Source organism: Canis lupus, chromosome 19, assembly GCF_048164855.1.
Source record: "Canis lupus baileyi chromosome 19, mCanLup2.hap1, whole genome shotgun sequence".
Classification (NCBI taxonomy): domain Eukaryota; kingdom Metazoa; phylum Chordata; class Mammalia; order Carnivora; family Canidae; genus Canis; species Canis lupus.
This window is the reverse complement of record NC_132856.1, coordinates 10,716,497-10,733,827: the sequence shown is the minus strand read 5'-3', so window position 1 is coordinate 10,733,827 and position 17,331 is coordinate 10,716,497. Positions and strand designations below refer to the sequence as shown.

General features: G+C 39.4%; 1 protein-coding gene across 6 annotated transcripts in view; it reads right to left on the bottom strand.

Annotated features, from left to right (window-relative positions):
- The window catches only part of RAD18 (RAD18 E3 ubiquitin protein ligase), a 100,921-nt gene extending 86,460 nt beyond the window's left edge, over positions 1 to 14,461 (bottom strand). For 4 of the 6 annotated variants that reach the window (XM_072785285.1, XM_072785286.1, XM_072785287.1 and 1 more), the window contains exons 1-2: positions 14,302 to 14,461; positions 8,357 to 8,438 (exon numbers count right to left, since the gene is read on the bottom strand). In XM_072785285.1, coding sequence (XP_072641386.1) covers positions 8,357 to 8,438; positions 14,302 to 14,352 — 133 coding nt within the window. In that variant the 5' untranslated portion in view covers positions 14,353 to 14,461. Of the gene's footprint in view, positions 1 to 8,356; positions 8,439 to 13,551; positions 13,627 to 14,301 lie in introns of all 6 variants that reach the window. The other 2 variants (XM_072785289.1, XM_072785288.1) reach the window with 2 other exon arrangements.
- Between the last annotated feature and the right edge of the window lie 2,870 nt (positions 14,462 to 17,331).

Genomic DNA, 17,331 nt, shown 5'->3' with positions numbered 1-17,331 from the left:
TGGCTACTCATCCAAATCACTTGGAGAGATTACTGTTGGTTTTCATTTACTTTCCCAGGCCCTACCCTGTCATATTGATTCAATGGATTTTGGTCAGTAATTTGCATCCATAATATGTGATCCTGATTGAACAATAATTTTTTTAAATTACTGTTTTTGCTGTTAGGTTTAACTATATACAACTGTCATTTTTTGGTAAATCAAAAAAGAACAAATATTAGCAATTTCATGTGGTTTAACATAACACTGTGCACTTACTATGTGCTCTGTTTAAGTATGTTTAATATATAATGCCTTTGATCCTACAGCAACCCTGAGGCTGGTACTAATATTAGTCCTATTTTACAATAAGTAAAATGCAGCACAGAGTCCAGCCAATTTGCCCAAGATCACAACGGTAATAAGTGACAAAGGCAAGTACCAGAGCTCATGCTTTTAACATATTAATTATTTAAAATATATACAATTTGGGGATCCCTGGGTGGCTCAGAGGTTTGGCGCCTGCCTTTGGCCCAGGGCGTGATCCTGGAGACCGGGATCGAGTCCCACGTTGGGCTCCCTGCATGGAGCCTGCTTCTCCCTCTGCCTGTGTCTCTGCTTCTTTCTCTCTCTATGTCTATCATAAATAAATAAATAAATAAATCTTTAAAAAATAAATAAAATATATACAATTTGCTTATAAAATATATTTATTATATATGCCTATACAATACAAATAAATACTACTTCATTACAAGATCACATGTACCAGAGTATATATAATGGGACTACTGCCTTCTCTTCTGCATAATCTTGTATGTGTTTTGTTTTCACATATGGAGAACCAGACACAGGCACAAGAGGATCAAGCTCTTGGCTTAATTTCAGTCTACTAGTTTACTACCAAATATGTACTGGTGAACTGCAGACCAGTGTAATGTGTTCTCTAGTGAGCAACTATCACATTCCAACCAAAGTAGAACCATTGAAGAGCTCTGAACTAAGGCTTTATTTAAATCTCCTGTCAAGTCTGGTTTTCCTCCCAAAACCCAACTATGAGCTCTGCAGATAGGGTAGGGGAGAATAGAATAAAACAGTGATGTAAAGGGTAGCTTTGGGTGCCCCTAGATGGCTCCATTTGTTAAGTGTCAGACTCCTGACTTTGGATCAGGTCAAGATCTCAGGACCATAAGATTGAGCTCCACACTCACAGGGAGTCAGCCTGAGATTCTCTCCCTCTCCTTCTGCCCCTCCCACAGCTGGCATCCTCCCTCTCTCTCTAGTAAATAAAATAAATAATAAAAAAATAAAAATAAAAACATCCAAGCTTTGGGGAAGGAAGCATTTCTCATCTCAAACAGGATACAGCCAACTGCTAGCTTTCAATTATCAAGAACCTAGCACCCTAACAGTAAAAAACCAATTTCTAAAAGTTAAACCAGTTATTTTTGTGTGTGATCTTAAGGCTTGTATGAGAAAATGAACCATTTCAAAAATAGTTCTAGAGTATCCAGTTAAAAGCAGAAAATCTAGTTCCCCATTTGAAAGGAATAGGTCCTAGAAAGTTGAAAAGGCTGGCCTCTGCCTCCAGTTCTAGAGTTAAATGGCCAGCTAGCTGGTAAGAGAATAATATCCCTACTGACAACCAGCACTCCAGCATTCCCATACATGCAGTTCTGCATAACTGTATGTCCCAGCCATATGTATAGCTATCACTACTCTCCCATCTTATTTCACAGTGCTGCCTCATAAGAATATAAAAGAAGAAAAACACATTATTTGCCTAAAGGAAACTTCCACTGCCTCTTAATTTAGCAAAGGTCAATAAATGGAATACTCCATATTTCACTTAAAAATAAAGAAATTAGGGATCCCTGGGTGGCGCAGCGGTTTGGCGCCTGCCTTTGGCCCAGGGCACGATCCTGGAGACTCAGGATCGAATCCCACATCGGGCTCCCTGCGTGGAGCCTGCTTCTCCCTCTGCCTGTGTCTCTGCCTCTCTCTCCCTCTCTCTGTGTGACTATCATAAATAAATAAAAATTTATTAAAAAAAAATAATAATAAAAAATAAAGAAATTAGGGATCCCTGGGTGGCACAGCGGTTTAGCGCCTGCCTTTGGCCCAGGGCGCGATCCTGGAGACCGGGGATCGAATCCCATGTCGGGCTCCCGGTGCATGGAGCCTGCTTCTCCCTCTGCCTGTGTCTCTGCCTCTCTCTCTCTCTCTGTGTGACTATCATAAATAAATAAAAATTTAAAAAAAATTTTTAAATAAAGAAATTAAATTGCCTTTTATTAAAGCAGAAACCTCAATTAGTTTTGTACATCCAAACCCACAAAACAAAAAAGAAAAATGACTGCTGATCCATCTTTAAAATAGTGGTAATTTAACAATGGCTACAAGGCAAGGATTTCAACTAGGAGTTAATATTTTGAGCATCTTCCATTATCAAGTCAGAAACACTGGACAAGTACAATGAAAACTGACACTTGAACACATCAATCTATGAGTAAAAACATTTCTCACTCAATGGTGTTTTATAGATTGGAATAAGTCCATTCAATCTCCCAAAAAAGTACTCTTTAAAGAATGGTTTTGGATCAATTTAACTGACTTGCATTCTGCCAATATATCCCACACTCCAATAGTATAAAGTGTCCTTAATAGCAGAACTGCAGATGTAATGTTCATTAACCATATCCAAAAAAGCTAAACAGAGCAAAACAGAATAAAGTTTAAAATGATAAATCCTGAATGTTTAAGGAGCAGCAATAAATGGGTAGGATTCTGGGTCACCAATTCAAGTCAATCCAGGACAACAGTGAAACATGATAGCCAAATCTAGTTCCTATTAATCTCCGTGGACTTTTGTGTCAACAACAATACTACAGACCCAAAGCAACTTTTGGTATTGGAGGAGCCTGTGACAAGTGGTGTTTAGTAGAAAAGGCCTACCAAATCATGAGAGGTACAATATGAAAAATAAGTGCTCATAAAATAATCATCCTGAAAGTACTCCCTACTGACTTCCTCTTAAAGAATGATAACTCTAAGTGACAAAGAAACAAATAATGAAAATAAAAGTAGGGACACCTGGGTGGATCAATGGGTGGGCATCTGCCTTCAACTTGGGGCATGATCCCGGGGTTCTGGGATTGAGTCCTGCAATGGGCTTCCCACAGGGAGCTGACTTCTCTTTCTGCCTATGTCTCTGCTTCTCTCTCTCTCTCATGAATAAACAAATAAAATCTTAAAAAAAAAAAAAAAGAAGTAAAAGCTAATTTTTTCAACTAAGCAGAGTTCACCAAATTCATAAAAAGTGATCTTTCATCTACAGAAGGGATGCCCATCTCTGTCCATGAGAAAGTAATAGGGTCCAGAATTATGATCCTTCCATAAGCAACTAACATGAAATTTACCCTATTAACAAATTGTTACACGTATAGTATTGTTAACCGTATATACATTGTTAGACATAAAGCAAAAACGGACAAAAGTAAAAGGAAAACTAGACAAATCTGTAATATAGTTGGGAGATTTCAACACACCTCTCTCATTATTGATAAAATATAAAGACTACTTAAAGATCACTATCAACCAGCTCGAATATTTGACATTTATAGAATACTCCACCCAACTACAGCAGGATAGACATTCTTTTCAAGTATACATGAAACATTAACCAAGGGGAAAGAAAAAAAAGATACTAACCAAGAAATATCATATGATGGACTATAAAAATGTCTAAGAAAATTTTAAAGAAATGAAATCAGATTATGTTCTCTGACCAGAACATAACAAAATTAGACATTAGTAACAGGAAAACATCAAGAAAACTCCCAAATATTTAAAACAGACTTCTAAATGACTCATGAGTCAGAGAAATCACAAAGCATATTCAGATACATTTTAAATTGACTAAAAATGAAAATGCATATTAAAATGTGTGGGATGTCGCTATAGCAGGCCTTAGAGGAAAATTTATAGCTTCACATAGTTATATGAGAAAAGAAAGATGTAATGTGAAACAAATAAAAGTATAGATCAATGAATAGAAAAAAGACAAAATATAGAAAACAATGAACTAAATGCTGGTTCCCTAAAATGAGTAATAAAATTGATAAATTAAGGAAAAAAGAGAAAGACATTTCTAGCATATGGGATAAAATAAGACATTGCTACAGATCCTTCAACCATGAAAAGGAAAAAAGTAATAAGGAATAGTATTAAAAAATTCTGTGCCAAAAAACTCAATAGCTAAAATAAATAGATAAATTTAATGAAAGGAATACAAGGTTGTTTTAAAAATCAAAAAGCAATTCTATAATATTATAAAGTAAGATCATATGAACATCTCCATAGATGCAGAAGACACACTTGACAAAATTCAATACCCATTTATATTTAAAAAAAAAAAAAAAATCGCTCAGCTAATTAAGAAAGGAACTGCCTCACCTTGATAAATTTATGAAAATGTATTAAAAATATAGGAACACTATAGCTAACATAATATTTAAAAGACTAAATGATTTCCCCACAAAATTAGGACTAAGAAAAATGATGTCCACCCACTTCTATTTAACATTGTACTAGAAATACTAGCCTGTGTAAAACAAATACAAGGCATAGAAATTAGAAAGTAAAAGTGTCTTTATTCACAAATGACATGACTATGTATGTTAAAATTCCCAAAAAAAAAAAAAAAATTCCAAAGGCATCGACAATTTTGTTTACCAACAAAATTGGTAAAAGTGAATTTACCAAGATCACAAGATAAAAGGTCAATTAAAAATTTGTATTTCTATGTTCATGGACTGTACAATGAAAACTAAACCATACTGTTGAGAGAAATTAAAGCTATAAAATCAGAGGAATATATCATGTTCATCTGTTGAAGACTCAACATTGTTAATAAGTCATTTCTACCCAGATTGATCTCTAGATTGAGGACAAACCCAATGCACATACCAGCAGGCTTTTTTGTAGAAATTGAAAATCTGAGTCTAAAATTTATATGAAAATGTATATAAAATGCAAAGATCTAAAAGGTCCAATTTATTTTGATAAAGAAAAACAAAATGGGAGGACTTAACATGTCTGACATCAAGACTTACTACAAAGTGACAGTAATTAATACAGTGTGGTATTGGCACAAGGATAAACATAGAGAAAAACAGAAAAGAGTCCAGAAACACACATACACACACACACACACACACACAAACAAACAAACACACACACACACACACACACACACACAGAGTTATTGCCCGAGGCTATATTGACTAAGATGGGAAATACTCTTTAAAAAAAAAAAAAGATTTTATTTATTTATTCATGAGAGACACATTGAGAGAGAGAGAGGCAGAAGGAGAAGCAGGCTCCATGCAGGGAGCCTGATGTGGGACTCGATCCCAGGTCTCTAGGATCAGGCCCTGGGCTGAAGGTGGCACTAAACCACTGAGCAACCCAGGCTGCCCAAGATGGGAAATACTCTACCAGGAAATTGAAATGTACAGTATTTTTTTTTTTTAATTTATTCATGATAGTCACACACAGAGAGAGAGAGAGAGAGAGAGGCAGAGACACAGGCAGAGGGAGAAGCAGGCTCCACGCACCGGGAGCCCGACGTGGGATTCGATCCCGGGTCTCCAGGATCGTGCCCTGGGCCAAAGGCAGGCGCCAAACCGCTGCGCCACCCAGGGATCCCCCAGTATTTTAATTATAGTGGTTACATGGTTATCTTTGTCAAACCTCACTGACGCTTGCACACTTTACTATGCATTTAAAATTGATGTATTTTATTATTGTAAGTTACACCTAAATAAAGATCATTTTAACACATATTCAGAAAATCTCCAAAACTTATCTTTACTAATGTCAATCTAATGTAAAAAGGGATTAACAATTATTAAGGTCCTATAACATGCCAGACACTGAGTTCTGTACATTTAATCATCTTCTAAAGTAGAAATTATTCATCAAATGTTTACATTTGAAGAAATGTTAGCATTTGCAAATTCAACCAGCTAGTAAGTGGGAGAGTAGAGTCAAGCCTAAGTATATCTCTAATGCCCATGCCACTACCCACCACCACTCTCTTCGGTCTTTGCTATAGAAACTTTTTACCAAAGCTAACTACTTTCCATCAAAACTGTTTTTTGAGCCTCCCTTTTTGTTTGTTTGTTTGTTTTTTAACCTTCCAAGAAAAATCACTTGAAAATAGCTCCTAAACAATAACAAGTTCTCCACTATGTGTTAAATGCATCAACATACAAGGGCAAATGGGTGCCTCAGATGGTTAAGCCTCTGCCTTAGGCTCAGGTCATAATCCCAGGGTCCTGCATGCTCAGTGGGAATATGAATCTCCATCTCCATCTCCCTCTCCCTCTGCCCCTCCCCTCCTGCATGTGCTCTCTCTATATCTCTTTCTCTCTCAAATAAATAAATAAAATCTTAGAGAATAAAAAATACATAATAAACTCATAAAGCTAAGTACAAGCAAATTTCAATATAGGAGTCTTTCCAGCTTCACACAGAAAGGTAAGTGATAAAATTGTCTATAATACTCTTCAGTGGTAGATTCTCCCACTGGGATTTTTAAAATTTGAATATATTTGAATATATCTTTAAACTTTGAATATTCATGTCAAGGACTACATGATTGAACTACCTATGTGTTTTCCTGTTACAAAACAAAAACTCTGAAATTTAACATTTGCCTAAAATTTGCCTAAAAGTACCAAGCAAATAAAGAACCACGTACAGTGACCAAGATCTTTATTGCTGTAATTTTACTAAAGGCATATAAATATCCAAGAGGGGACATAAGAAAAGAATACGGGAGAAGATGGGATTTGAGATGAACACAAAAAGAAGAGATTTACAGATAGCCCAAGGACAGCTGACATCAGGAACATTCTTTGTCCTACAGACTTTCTTAACTCATGGGTCTTAACTGAGAACCACAGTAGATGATAGTTCCAGGAAAACGCACTTTTGCCATCTTTGCTTTTAATAGCAAGAATTAGTACTACCAGATCTCTGTTGGCAATATTACTCCTTCAAGTGTTCTTCACTCCCATCTCTGGCCCCAGGAATATCCCCCTGGAGAAATGAGTGTGATGATGACTAAACAGGAAACCGATGCTATCGCTTCTACCATCATCTTCAAACCCAAAAGACAGTCTTCATAATGTACAGATTATGTGTTGGAGTAGATCCTCTCACAGATCAGAAAAACTGGACCGAGAAAGCTCACGTTTGAAAGTTACCTAGAGGGTGTCTGTCACTGGGGAGAATTGTAACCAGACATGCTCACTGCTTTCACTGTTGACAATGGACTAAAATCTTGGGAGCTTGAATGATGGAGACGTTATTACAAAGAGAAGCTCAGGACAGTTGTCAATGAAGGCTTAATTTCAGTGTTCCCATATGTCTTAAGTGCACATATTTATAATTTTCACTTACCCCAGGATAAACTTAAAATTGATTCATAAAAAATTATCTTTTTCCAGACTTCCAAGAACACAGAAATTTGTGAAGAATAGTATTTTTACTTCTTAAATGCTTTTTTCTCCTCCTGATTCTACTCCTCAACATTATCTGTTAACGGAGTTTTGTGCATATCCTTTTGGGGTGTACTGGCAAATAAACTGATATGCAAGCAGTCTCCTGGACCCATACATTAGCTACAAACTTCCTATGCAGTAACATGCTTATATATAAATTATTTCTAATTTTTCTACCCAATTTGTTGAAATAGTCCTAGTAGTTCCATTTCATTGGAATTAAGGATATCCAAAATTTATATTTTGAGTCAAAAAGTAGGTTTTCCCAAAATTGTAAAGATTGTCATCAATCTTGTCACCGAGTATTTATCTATGAGACTTCTGTTTTCCAAAATCTATAAATATTAGATGTCAATGTTTTAATCTTTGACAATATAATATTACAAAGAAATGGTTTTTCTTCTCTTATTGCTCAGTTCAAACATCTTCATATGTCATTAAACCTTACTAGTCATTGTTATTTCATTTTCCTCTATGTGTGTGTGTGTTTCATTTCCCTTAGAATGTTAGTGTCCTTGTTACTGGTTTCTAAGAGAGCATTTATGAGTAAGGATGTCAACTATTTGCCATACGTTGCAAATGAAATACCACGTTTTCTCACCAACACTTTATAGTGATGTTTTACCTTTTGGTTGTACAGAAGTTGCATGTTAAAATATAATAATTTTCTGCTTTAAAAAAACAGGTATCCAAGAGGAAGGAGCCAACAGGGAAAAATAAATGTGTACTCACATTTGGTGTTAAATTAACACTATCTTATATAAAAATCACATTTTTACTAACTCACAGAGACAATGCATACTTACAGTTATGTGAACACTGAGGAATCATCATTGCAATGTTGAAATAGTCAAAGCAAATTCCACAGCGCAGCAAATCATCTATTGTCTGAAATGCAAAAATACATATATACCTATCAGAAAAACACCAAGACTGGAATGTCTACCACAGAACTCTTTTTCCATCCCCTAAAAAAAAAAAAAAACAAAACTTAATAGTACTCTTTTGTCAAATACAAACTCAGAATTAACTCCACATTAATTGTAAGGAATCTTGACAAATCAAGAAAAACCTTCTCATTTGTAACTGACACATTCAAATGTCAAGTTACTGAAAAAGCTTTCGAGAGACAGAGTTGACAATGTACAACTTCCTGTTCCACAGCATCAACCCTTTACAAAAGGGCTACTCCATTCCTGTTCCATTTCCCATGTGTTTCCAGCTCCTACTCCAAGCTTCTTCCACTTCAGACCCCATTCCCAGTCACGATTGAGTGAAAGGTACCAACAACCATTCACCACACAGATTAAGAACAAAAATCAAACAATGTTAAAGCCAAACATTAGAAAGTGTTTTGTTAAAACCCTTACTTCACAAATGAGGGAACACGCACACATACTAGGCATGAGTCAAGCCAGGACTAAATTTCCTATGTCCCTGCTGGCAGTCAGTCCAGTGCTTTCTGCACAGTATCACATGGTAAATACGATATGGTGGAGCCAACTGAGGAAGGCCTGGAAAAAGCTGGAGCCAGTGACAGCAGAAGAAGGTAAAGACGTGGTCAATCTGGGAAGTTAGACAGGTGTGTGTCAGCCTGGAATGCAATCCAAATAGGAAAGGGTCTATACTCACAATGCAAAATCTTCTAAATCATTTAAAATAAAATGTTACTCCATTCAGTAGACTACTGGAGCAGATTTTAAGAGAAAAAGAAAAAAAAAAAAGAGCGAGTTCACTCACATAATAATACAGAAAGATTGCCAAAATAAGCACAAGAAAGAAGGCATGCTGATTTTGTTAAAAAGAGAGAGCAGAATAAAAATGTATTCTATTTTTACCTTGTATACATACAAAGAAATTCCGAAAAGATACACAATGAAGTAATAAATTATAGTAATGGATCAGAAAACTGGATAAAGGACAGGTTGGGAGGGAGTTTCATATTTTTTCAGCCATGAGTGTATCACCTAAATTTTCAAAATACAAACAAAAAAGACCAATGTCACTAACAGTCTATATGATGAAATATTACGTAGCCATTAAAAAAAAAAGTTTCAAAGAATCATTAATGCCATGGGGAAAAAAAAATCAGAGAACAAATCTACAGCAATACATTACAATAAACTATCCAGTTTAATCTCCATAACAATCTTCTGAGGTCTATAGCATCTGTATCTCATTTTTACAGATGAAGCCTATAGTGCTTTTAAGTGGCTGAATCAAACCCAAGAAGTTGACTCCAAAGTGATCCCAAATTTTATTTTTTTTTTGAGCCCAAATTTTAAATGCATATACACATCACACACACACATTAAACAGAGAAAACATTAAACCATGGTAACCTCTGGATGGTGGTAGGGTGATGGGTAACTTCCATTTTCTCCTTTATCTTAATCTAAATTTTAATTTTCTACTTATATACACATACTCCATTTATAAGTTGTCAAAACCAAAATTACCTGTTACTATAAAATCAGGAAAATAAACATGAAAATGCCAAATCTTCCATTATTTTGGATGGTAAACTACCACTGACACAAAAAAGCTAGAGGACTGTGTTGAACATCAATTAAGAGCAGAGGTAGGGCTGGAAGTCAGAGTGCTTTCTTCTATATAACTATCCTTTCTGGAGGAGTGGTTCTGATACATACTGGCCAAGATCTGTGGAATGTCACACTGTATCACACGAGCTATAACATTCTTATCCAAATTTCTAGTCATGCCCTTTCAAGACCATAACATGCACTGCAGTAAATCAGAGTGGTCAAATGACTGCTCTAGGATTTTTTCAACTTAGAAGAGGGGAAGTGGAAGGGGGAAGTAGGCAATCAATGAAAAGACTTAATAATTAGTGGAAAGGTTCTTAAGTTTTTGGGGTCACAGATCCCTTTAAATATATAAATAAAAACCATGAACTCTCAGAAAAACATACAAACAAAAATTTTATAAATAATTCTGGATATGAAAGTCTTTCTATGAATCCTAGGTTAGCAACCATGGTTGTAGAATCCGATTTCTATTTCGTGTAAGAAAGAATTTCAAATAGAACTACTTCTGGGAGCAGCTAATTCCTTGTCCCTGGAAAAAGTTCAAGCAAAAACTAGATGAGAAATTGGTAGGTGTATAATAAAGGGATTAAAAAACATTGATCACTGGAACAGGATAGAGAGTCCACAAATAAATCCATACCTCTACAGTCAGTCAATCTACAGCAAGGGAAGCAAGACTACACAAAGGAGAAAGAACAGTCTTTTCAACAAATGGTGTTGGAAAAATTAAACAGCTACACGCAAAAAAAATGAAACTGGACCACTTTCTTATACCATATACAAAGTAAGTTCAAAGTGGATTAAAGACTTAAATGTGAGTCCTGAACCCATAAAACTCCTAAAAGGAACAACAGCCAGTAATCTCTTGGACATTACCTTAGCAACATATTTATAGCTATGTCTCTTCAGACAAGGGAAACAAAAGCAAACATCAACTACTGGGAAAACATCAAAATAAAAGGCTTTTATCCAGCAAAAGCAACCATGAAGAAAAAAAGGCAACCCAGGGAATGGGAGATGTTTGCAAATGATATATCCAATGAGGGGTTAATATCTAAAATAAAGAATTTACACACTCAATACCAAAGAAAGCCCCTAAATAATCCCATTTAAAAATGGGCAGAGGTCCTGAATAGACATTTTTTCAAAAAAGATATACAAATGGTCAACAGACACAGGGAGAGATGCTCAACATCACTAATCATGAGGGAAATGCAAATCAAAACTACCATAAGGGGATCCCTGGGTGGCGCAGCGGTTTGGCGCCTGCCTTTGGCCCAGGGCGTGATCCTGGAGACCCGGGATCGAATCCCATGTCGGGCTCCCGGTGCATGGAGCCTGCTTCTCCCTCTGCCTGTGTCTCTGCCTCTCTCTCTCTCTCTCTGTGTGATGACTATCATAAATAAATAAAAAATTTAAAAAAAAATTAAAAAAAAAAAAAAAACTACCATAAGACATCATCTCATGCCAGTTAGAATGGCTAGTATCAAAAAACAAGGAATAACAGGTGTTGGTGAGGATGTAAAGATAAGGGAGCCCTGCTGCACTGTTGGTAGGAACGTGTAAATTGCTGCAACCACTATGGAAAACACTATGGAGGTTCAAAAAGTTAAAAACAGAAATATTACATGATCCAGTAATTCCACTACAAAGTATTTACCCAAAGAAAATGAAAACACCAATTTGAAAAGACATATGCAATATGTTTATTGCAGCATTATTTACAATAGCCAAGATAGGGAAGCAACCAATGTCAGTGGTTGCATAGAGAAGATGTGGTACATATATATATACAATGTAATATTACTCAGCCATAAAAAAGAATAAGATCTTGCCATTTGTGACAACACGGATGGACCTAGAGGGTATTATGTATGCCAAGTGAGTAAGTCTGACAGAAAGGCAAATACCATACCATTTCACTTTTATGTGGAATCTAAAAAACAAAACAAACAAAAAAGCCAGACTCTTAAATACAGAGAACTTGTGGTTGCTAGGAAGGTGAGAGGTGGGCAAAACAAAGAGTATTAATAAGTACAAACGGTAAAAATAAAATACAGAGCTATTAGAAAAATAGAAAACACTAGCAGGGGCTGGCTTTCCACCATGATTCTAATATGGGCTCAATCAACTCCATCTCTGCACACTCTTGGGTGCTGAACCCTATATTCAATGCTGTGGTGAGACATCAAATCCTGCCTCTAAGTACATGGAATCTGCCTCTAAAGAACACTGTGGAAGTCGTGGTAAAATAAGCTTAAATCTACAAACCAAGAAGCTTTACAAGCCGCAGAGCTTTGACTTCCTTTATCCAATTCAATCTTCCAAATAACAAATAAAAATGGGGGAAAGAAATACTTACTGCATGTTAAGTACTAATGATAATAATAGAGGGGCAGCCCAGGTGGCCCAGGGGTTTAGCCCTGCTTCAGCCCAGGGCGTGATCCTGGAGACCCGGGATCAAGTCCCACATCTGGCTCCCTGCATGGAGCCTGCTTCTCGCTCTGCTGTGTCTCTGCCCCTCTCTCTCTCATGAATAAATAAAATCTTTTTTAAAAAATGATAATAATAAAGACATATTAACTGAATGCTTACTACCTTCCAGATACTTAGAACCTTCAACCAATTAGATAATCTCTGAGCATGTTCTATGTGTCAGGCACTGGTAAGCATAGTGAATAATAAGCCAGACAAGATCCCTATCTACACACATCAACTCATTTAACCAATCCCATAAACTATTTCTCTTTGTCTCCACTTTATAGTTGAGGAAATTCTGGCTCAGAGAGGTTAAGTAACCCACTCAAGATCACACAGTTAAATAAGAGTCAGCGGCTAGATTTAAACCAAGACCACTGGATCTCAAATCTATGTGCTCCTCCACCGTACTTTTTTTTTTTTTTTTTTTTTTAAAGACACTATCTATGGGATCCCTGGGTGGTGCAGGGCTTTGGTGCCTGCCTTTGGCCCAGGGCACGATCTTGGAGACCTGGGATTGAGTCCCACGTCGGGCTCCCTGCATGGAGCCTGCTTCTCCCTCTGCCTGTGTCTCTGCCTCTCTCTCTCTCTCTCTCTCTCTCTCTCTCTGTGTGTGACAATCATGAATAAATAAACAAAATCTTAAAAAAAAAAAAAAGACTATTTACTCATGAGAGAGAGAGAGGCAGAGACACAGGCAGAGGGAGAAGCAGGCTCCATGCCGGGAGCCCGATGTGAAACTCGATCCTGGGACTCCAGGATCAGGCCCTGGGTCAAAGGCAGGCGCTGAACCGCTGAGCCACCGAGGCGTCCCTCCTCCACGGTACCTTGACCCCAAGGTCACAACTCCAAAACGACATGTTTCCTAGATGCTTCCACAACGTCAGCTTTTCACCACGGGGCCATCTCAAGTCCTCAAGCACTGTGGATGACCCTGGTGATGGCAAGAAGAAACGCCTTATTCTTCTACTAACCTTCCCCAAATCCCTTCACTTACTCCTCAAAGTCAGTCTTCAGCGTCAGTGGGACAGGTACCGTAATCCCCAAATCTACAAAAATGAGGAACAGAACCAGAAAGTGACCTTGCACACAAACAGAAATACACAATTACGGAGCACGAGGGGGGAAAAAAAGCAAGCGACCGATGCTTAAGCTCGCACGGCCCAGCGTGTGTGTTTGCTGCTGCCGCAGCGCAGCAGGAACCCAGGGCTCACGGCCACTGTAACCGGGCCTGGGATGCCTTGGCCAAAAACAAACCAATGTCACTGAAGGGAAAGGATGGAATGAGATGAAAGGCTGGAGCAGAGCCTGAGCCCTGGTCTCCTCGTTTCAGAGGGAGGCGCACGAGTGTCAGGCGTTGGGGCACGTCCGGGAGGCGCCAGGGCAAGCCAGCGCTAGGGGATGGGAGACGAGGCAGCAGGCAGAGCAGGTGCGCCCCCGTCAGCCACCGCCGCTGTCACTGCGGGGGGGGGAGGGGGGGGGGGCGTTCCCCTCGAGGTCATTGCTACTCTCGTGGCTGAACGGCTCGGCGCCGGTGCCCCCCACAAGGGACCGAGGCCGGACCCCGCCACTTCGCAGCAACAGGAAACCGAGGCCCAAACCACCGGGTCGCTGAGCGGCAACCGGCCCAGCTCGCGGCGCCCGTCTCCTCCTCTTGCCCTCTCAAGGCGGGGCTGGCCTCCGGCGGACACCCCGGTGCACCCAACCTCCCCCCGAGCACTCACCTTCATGACCGCCAGGCCTGGAGGCCACCGAGACTCGACTAGGGAGTCCATGGTCTGCCCTGAGGAAGCTGGGGGGCTCGGCACCCACTGGCCTCCCGCGCTCCGCCGCTACTCGAAATTCCCCGCGCTACGCATGACAGCATCAGCCAGCGACGCGCCTGAGGCGAGCGCGGAGCCTGCTGGAAGTTGTAGTACGTGGGCGGAGCGCAGCCAAAGACGCTCTCACTGCGCACGCGCGGAGCTTCCCTTGGCCTCTCCGAGCCTTTAAGCGGTTAAAAAGCACACATCGAGCTTCCCTAAGGTGGCTCAGCGGTTTGGCCCCCCTGCCTTCGTTCCGGGGTGTGATCCTGGAGACCCGGCCTCGAGTCCCACGTCAGGCTCCCTGCACGGAGCCTGCTTCTCTCTCTGTCTCTCATGAATAAATAAAATCTTAAAAAAAAGCGAAAAAAATAAATAAAAAATAATAATAAAAAAATAAAGCGCACATCAGGTTTTGCACACGAGTAGAGTCACAAATAAGGGCCTCTGGACTTTGAATAGTTCTTTCTTTTCTCAAGATAAAATTTTAATTTATTTTACTTTTCTGCAGGGATAAACCACCTTAACTCTGGCATGTTGCCTTTCAGATATTTCCTGTGCAGATATACAAATAATTGCTCCCCCCCCCATATCATTACATTAAATACATAGCTTTGTCAACTTGAGTTTTCTATTTATTTAACTATACATCTTAAGACCTCTCCATATTAATGATGTACATATTTACCTCATTCTTTTCAATAGCCACGTAGTCTATAACATAGATGTATCATAATTTATTAACCTGGTCCCATACTGTAGGACATTTAGGTTATTTCCAGTTTTCCATTATTGCAAAGAGTTGCAATGAACACACTATATGAACCTTGGCGCGTTTGGGCCAAGATATCTGGGGGATGATTTCCTATCAATGGAATTACCGGCTCAATTTGTGAATTTGTGTACTCTTTTAAAATTATGATAACTAGCACTAAATGATTTTTCAAAAAGGCTGATTTATACTAATACATTTATACATTTATACTCTCACCAACCAGTGTAAGAATGCCTGTTACCAAAAAAAAAAAGAAAAAAAAATGCCCATTATGCAAATGTGAAGCTGACCAGCACACCACCCAGTCTGTGTATTTGACTCAGCACTCACCCACTGCCTTATGAGGGTCTCCATTGCATCAGGTCTCATAGCCAGTAAGTTTAGTTACATTGCTCAAGGGAGACCCCTGCTACTTGCCACTGGTACCCCACATGGTCCAGGCATTCATTCATTCAACAAATACTTTTTTTTTTTAAAGCACTTACCATTGTTCAAGCACTTGAGCTACCCTCTGAAACAGGCAGAGGTAAAGTTGTTGCCATAATACAGATAAAGACGCTGAGGCTCAGAGAGGTTAAGGCTTCACTTCTTTGAACTGTCTTCACAAGAAACTCTGGCACCCAATTGATTTTTCCCAACCTATGCCCAAATATTCATTGAACAATAATAATATTAACAGCATTTGGACAAAAAGGACTTTTAATACTTATTGCAATAATAACTGACATTCATTACGTGCTTGCATGTAAAGCATTGTTGCAGTGTTTTTAGATAATTTGACTTATTTCAGACTCGCTCCAACCAAATTAAGAAAGAGAACTAAAAAGATAACTCGTTTAGGGTATTCTGCTGGTAGGTGGAAGAGGAAGGATTTGAATTCAGGCAGTCTGGCTTAAAAGTCCATATTAACCACTACAGAAGAGTCTCACTAAAAAAACAAACAAGGGCAGCCCTGGTGGCGCAGTGGTTTGGCGCCGCCTGCAGCCTGGGGTGTGATCCTGGTAGACCTGGGATCGAGTCCCACATCAGGCTCCCTGCATGGAGCCTGCTTCTCCCTCTGCCCGTGTCTCTGCCTCTCTCTCTGTGTCTATGAATAAATAAACAAAACCTTTTAAAAAATAAAAAAATAAAACAAAGAAACAAGGGAGATCCCTGGGTGGCTCAGTGGTTGAGCATCTGCCTTTGGCCCAGGGCGTCGTGATCCTGGAGTCCCGGGATCGAGTCCTACGTCGGGCTCCGGGCATGGAGCCTGCTTCTCCCTCTGCCTGTGTCTCTGCCTCTCTCTCTCTCTCTCTCTCTATCATGAATAAATAAATAAAATATTAAAGTAAGAATAAAAAAAACAAACAATAACAACAACAAAAAACAAAACCCCCACACCTCATCATGAGAATTATTCCCATTTTATAGATGAGGCAACTGAGTCTCAGAGAAGCAGAGGGACTCATTCATGATCACAGTTTGTCAGTGGCAAAGTCCAGCCTGGAATCTGGTTTTTTTAATCCCAAACCATAAAGGATCATCCTCCGACACTTTACTGAGGAATAATTGGGCAGACAAGACCAAGGGCTAGAGGTTTGAGGCTCTCAGGATGCCTTCCTTTGTGGGGCTCCAACAGGTTGGTGGGGCGTGGCCGAGAGGAGTGGAGCATGGAAGGCTGCAAAGGGTTTGTATCAATCAGAAAAGGGCATACAAATGAACTCCTCCAGTCCTTGATGGTATTGCCCAGGAAGCAGGTAGTGGGGTGGGGGACCCGCGCTTGGAGAGACTAAGACCAGGTCCCATGCCTGATTGCACTAGTCATCTTTCCTTTTTAGTACTTATAGGTTCAAGATGACAAAGACTGAGAAAGTGAGAGAAAAAGAAGAGGGAGAAAAGAAAAAGAATAAGGACGGGCGGGGGGGTTGGGGAGAGAAAGAAATGCATTCTTCCCAGTGAGTCAACCATGAAGACAGACTTGGGATAGCCATCACTTGTGGGTCCTGGGCTCCAGATCCATCTCTCCGTCTCTGGAGAGCCCCCGGGGCAGCGCCCAGTGCCATCCATCTTCGAGTTCCTGCCACCAGCTGCTCAGCGAGACTGAAGGAGTGAATGACCAGAATCAGCCCACATCCCCGTGAATCTTTCCCTCACAGGCTGAACCATGTACACCTCCTGCCCTCTTCGGCAGCACCTCA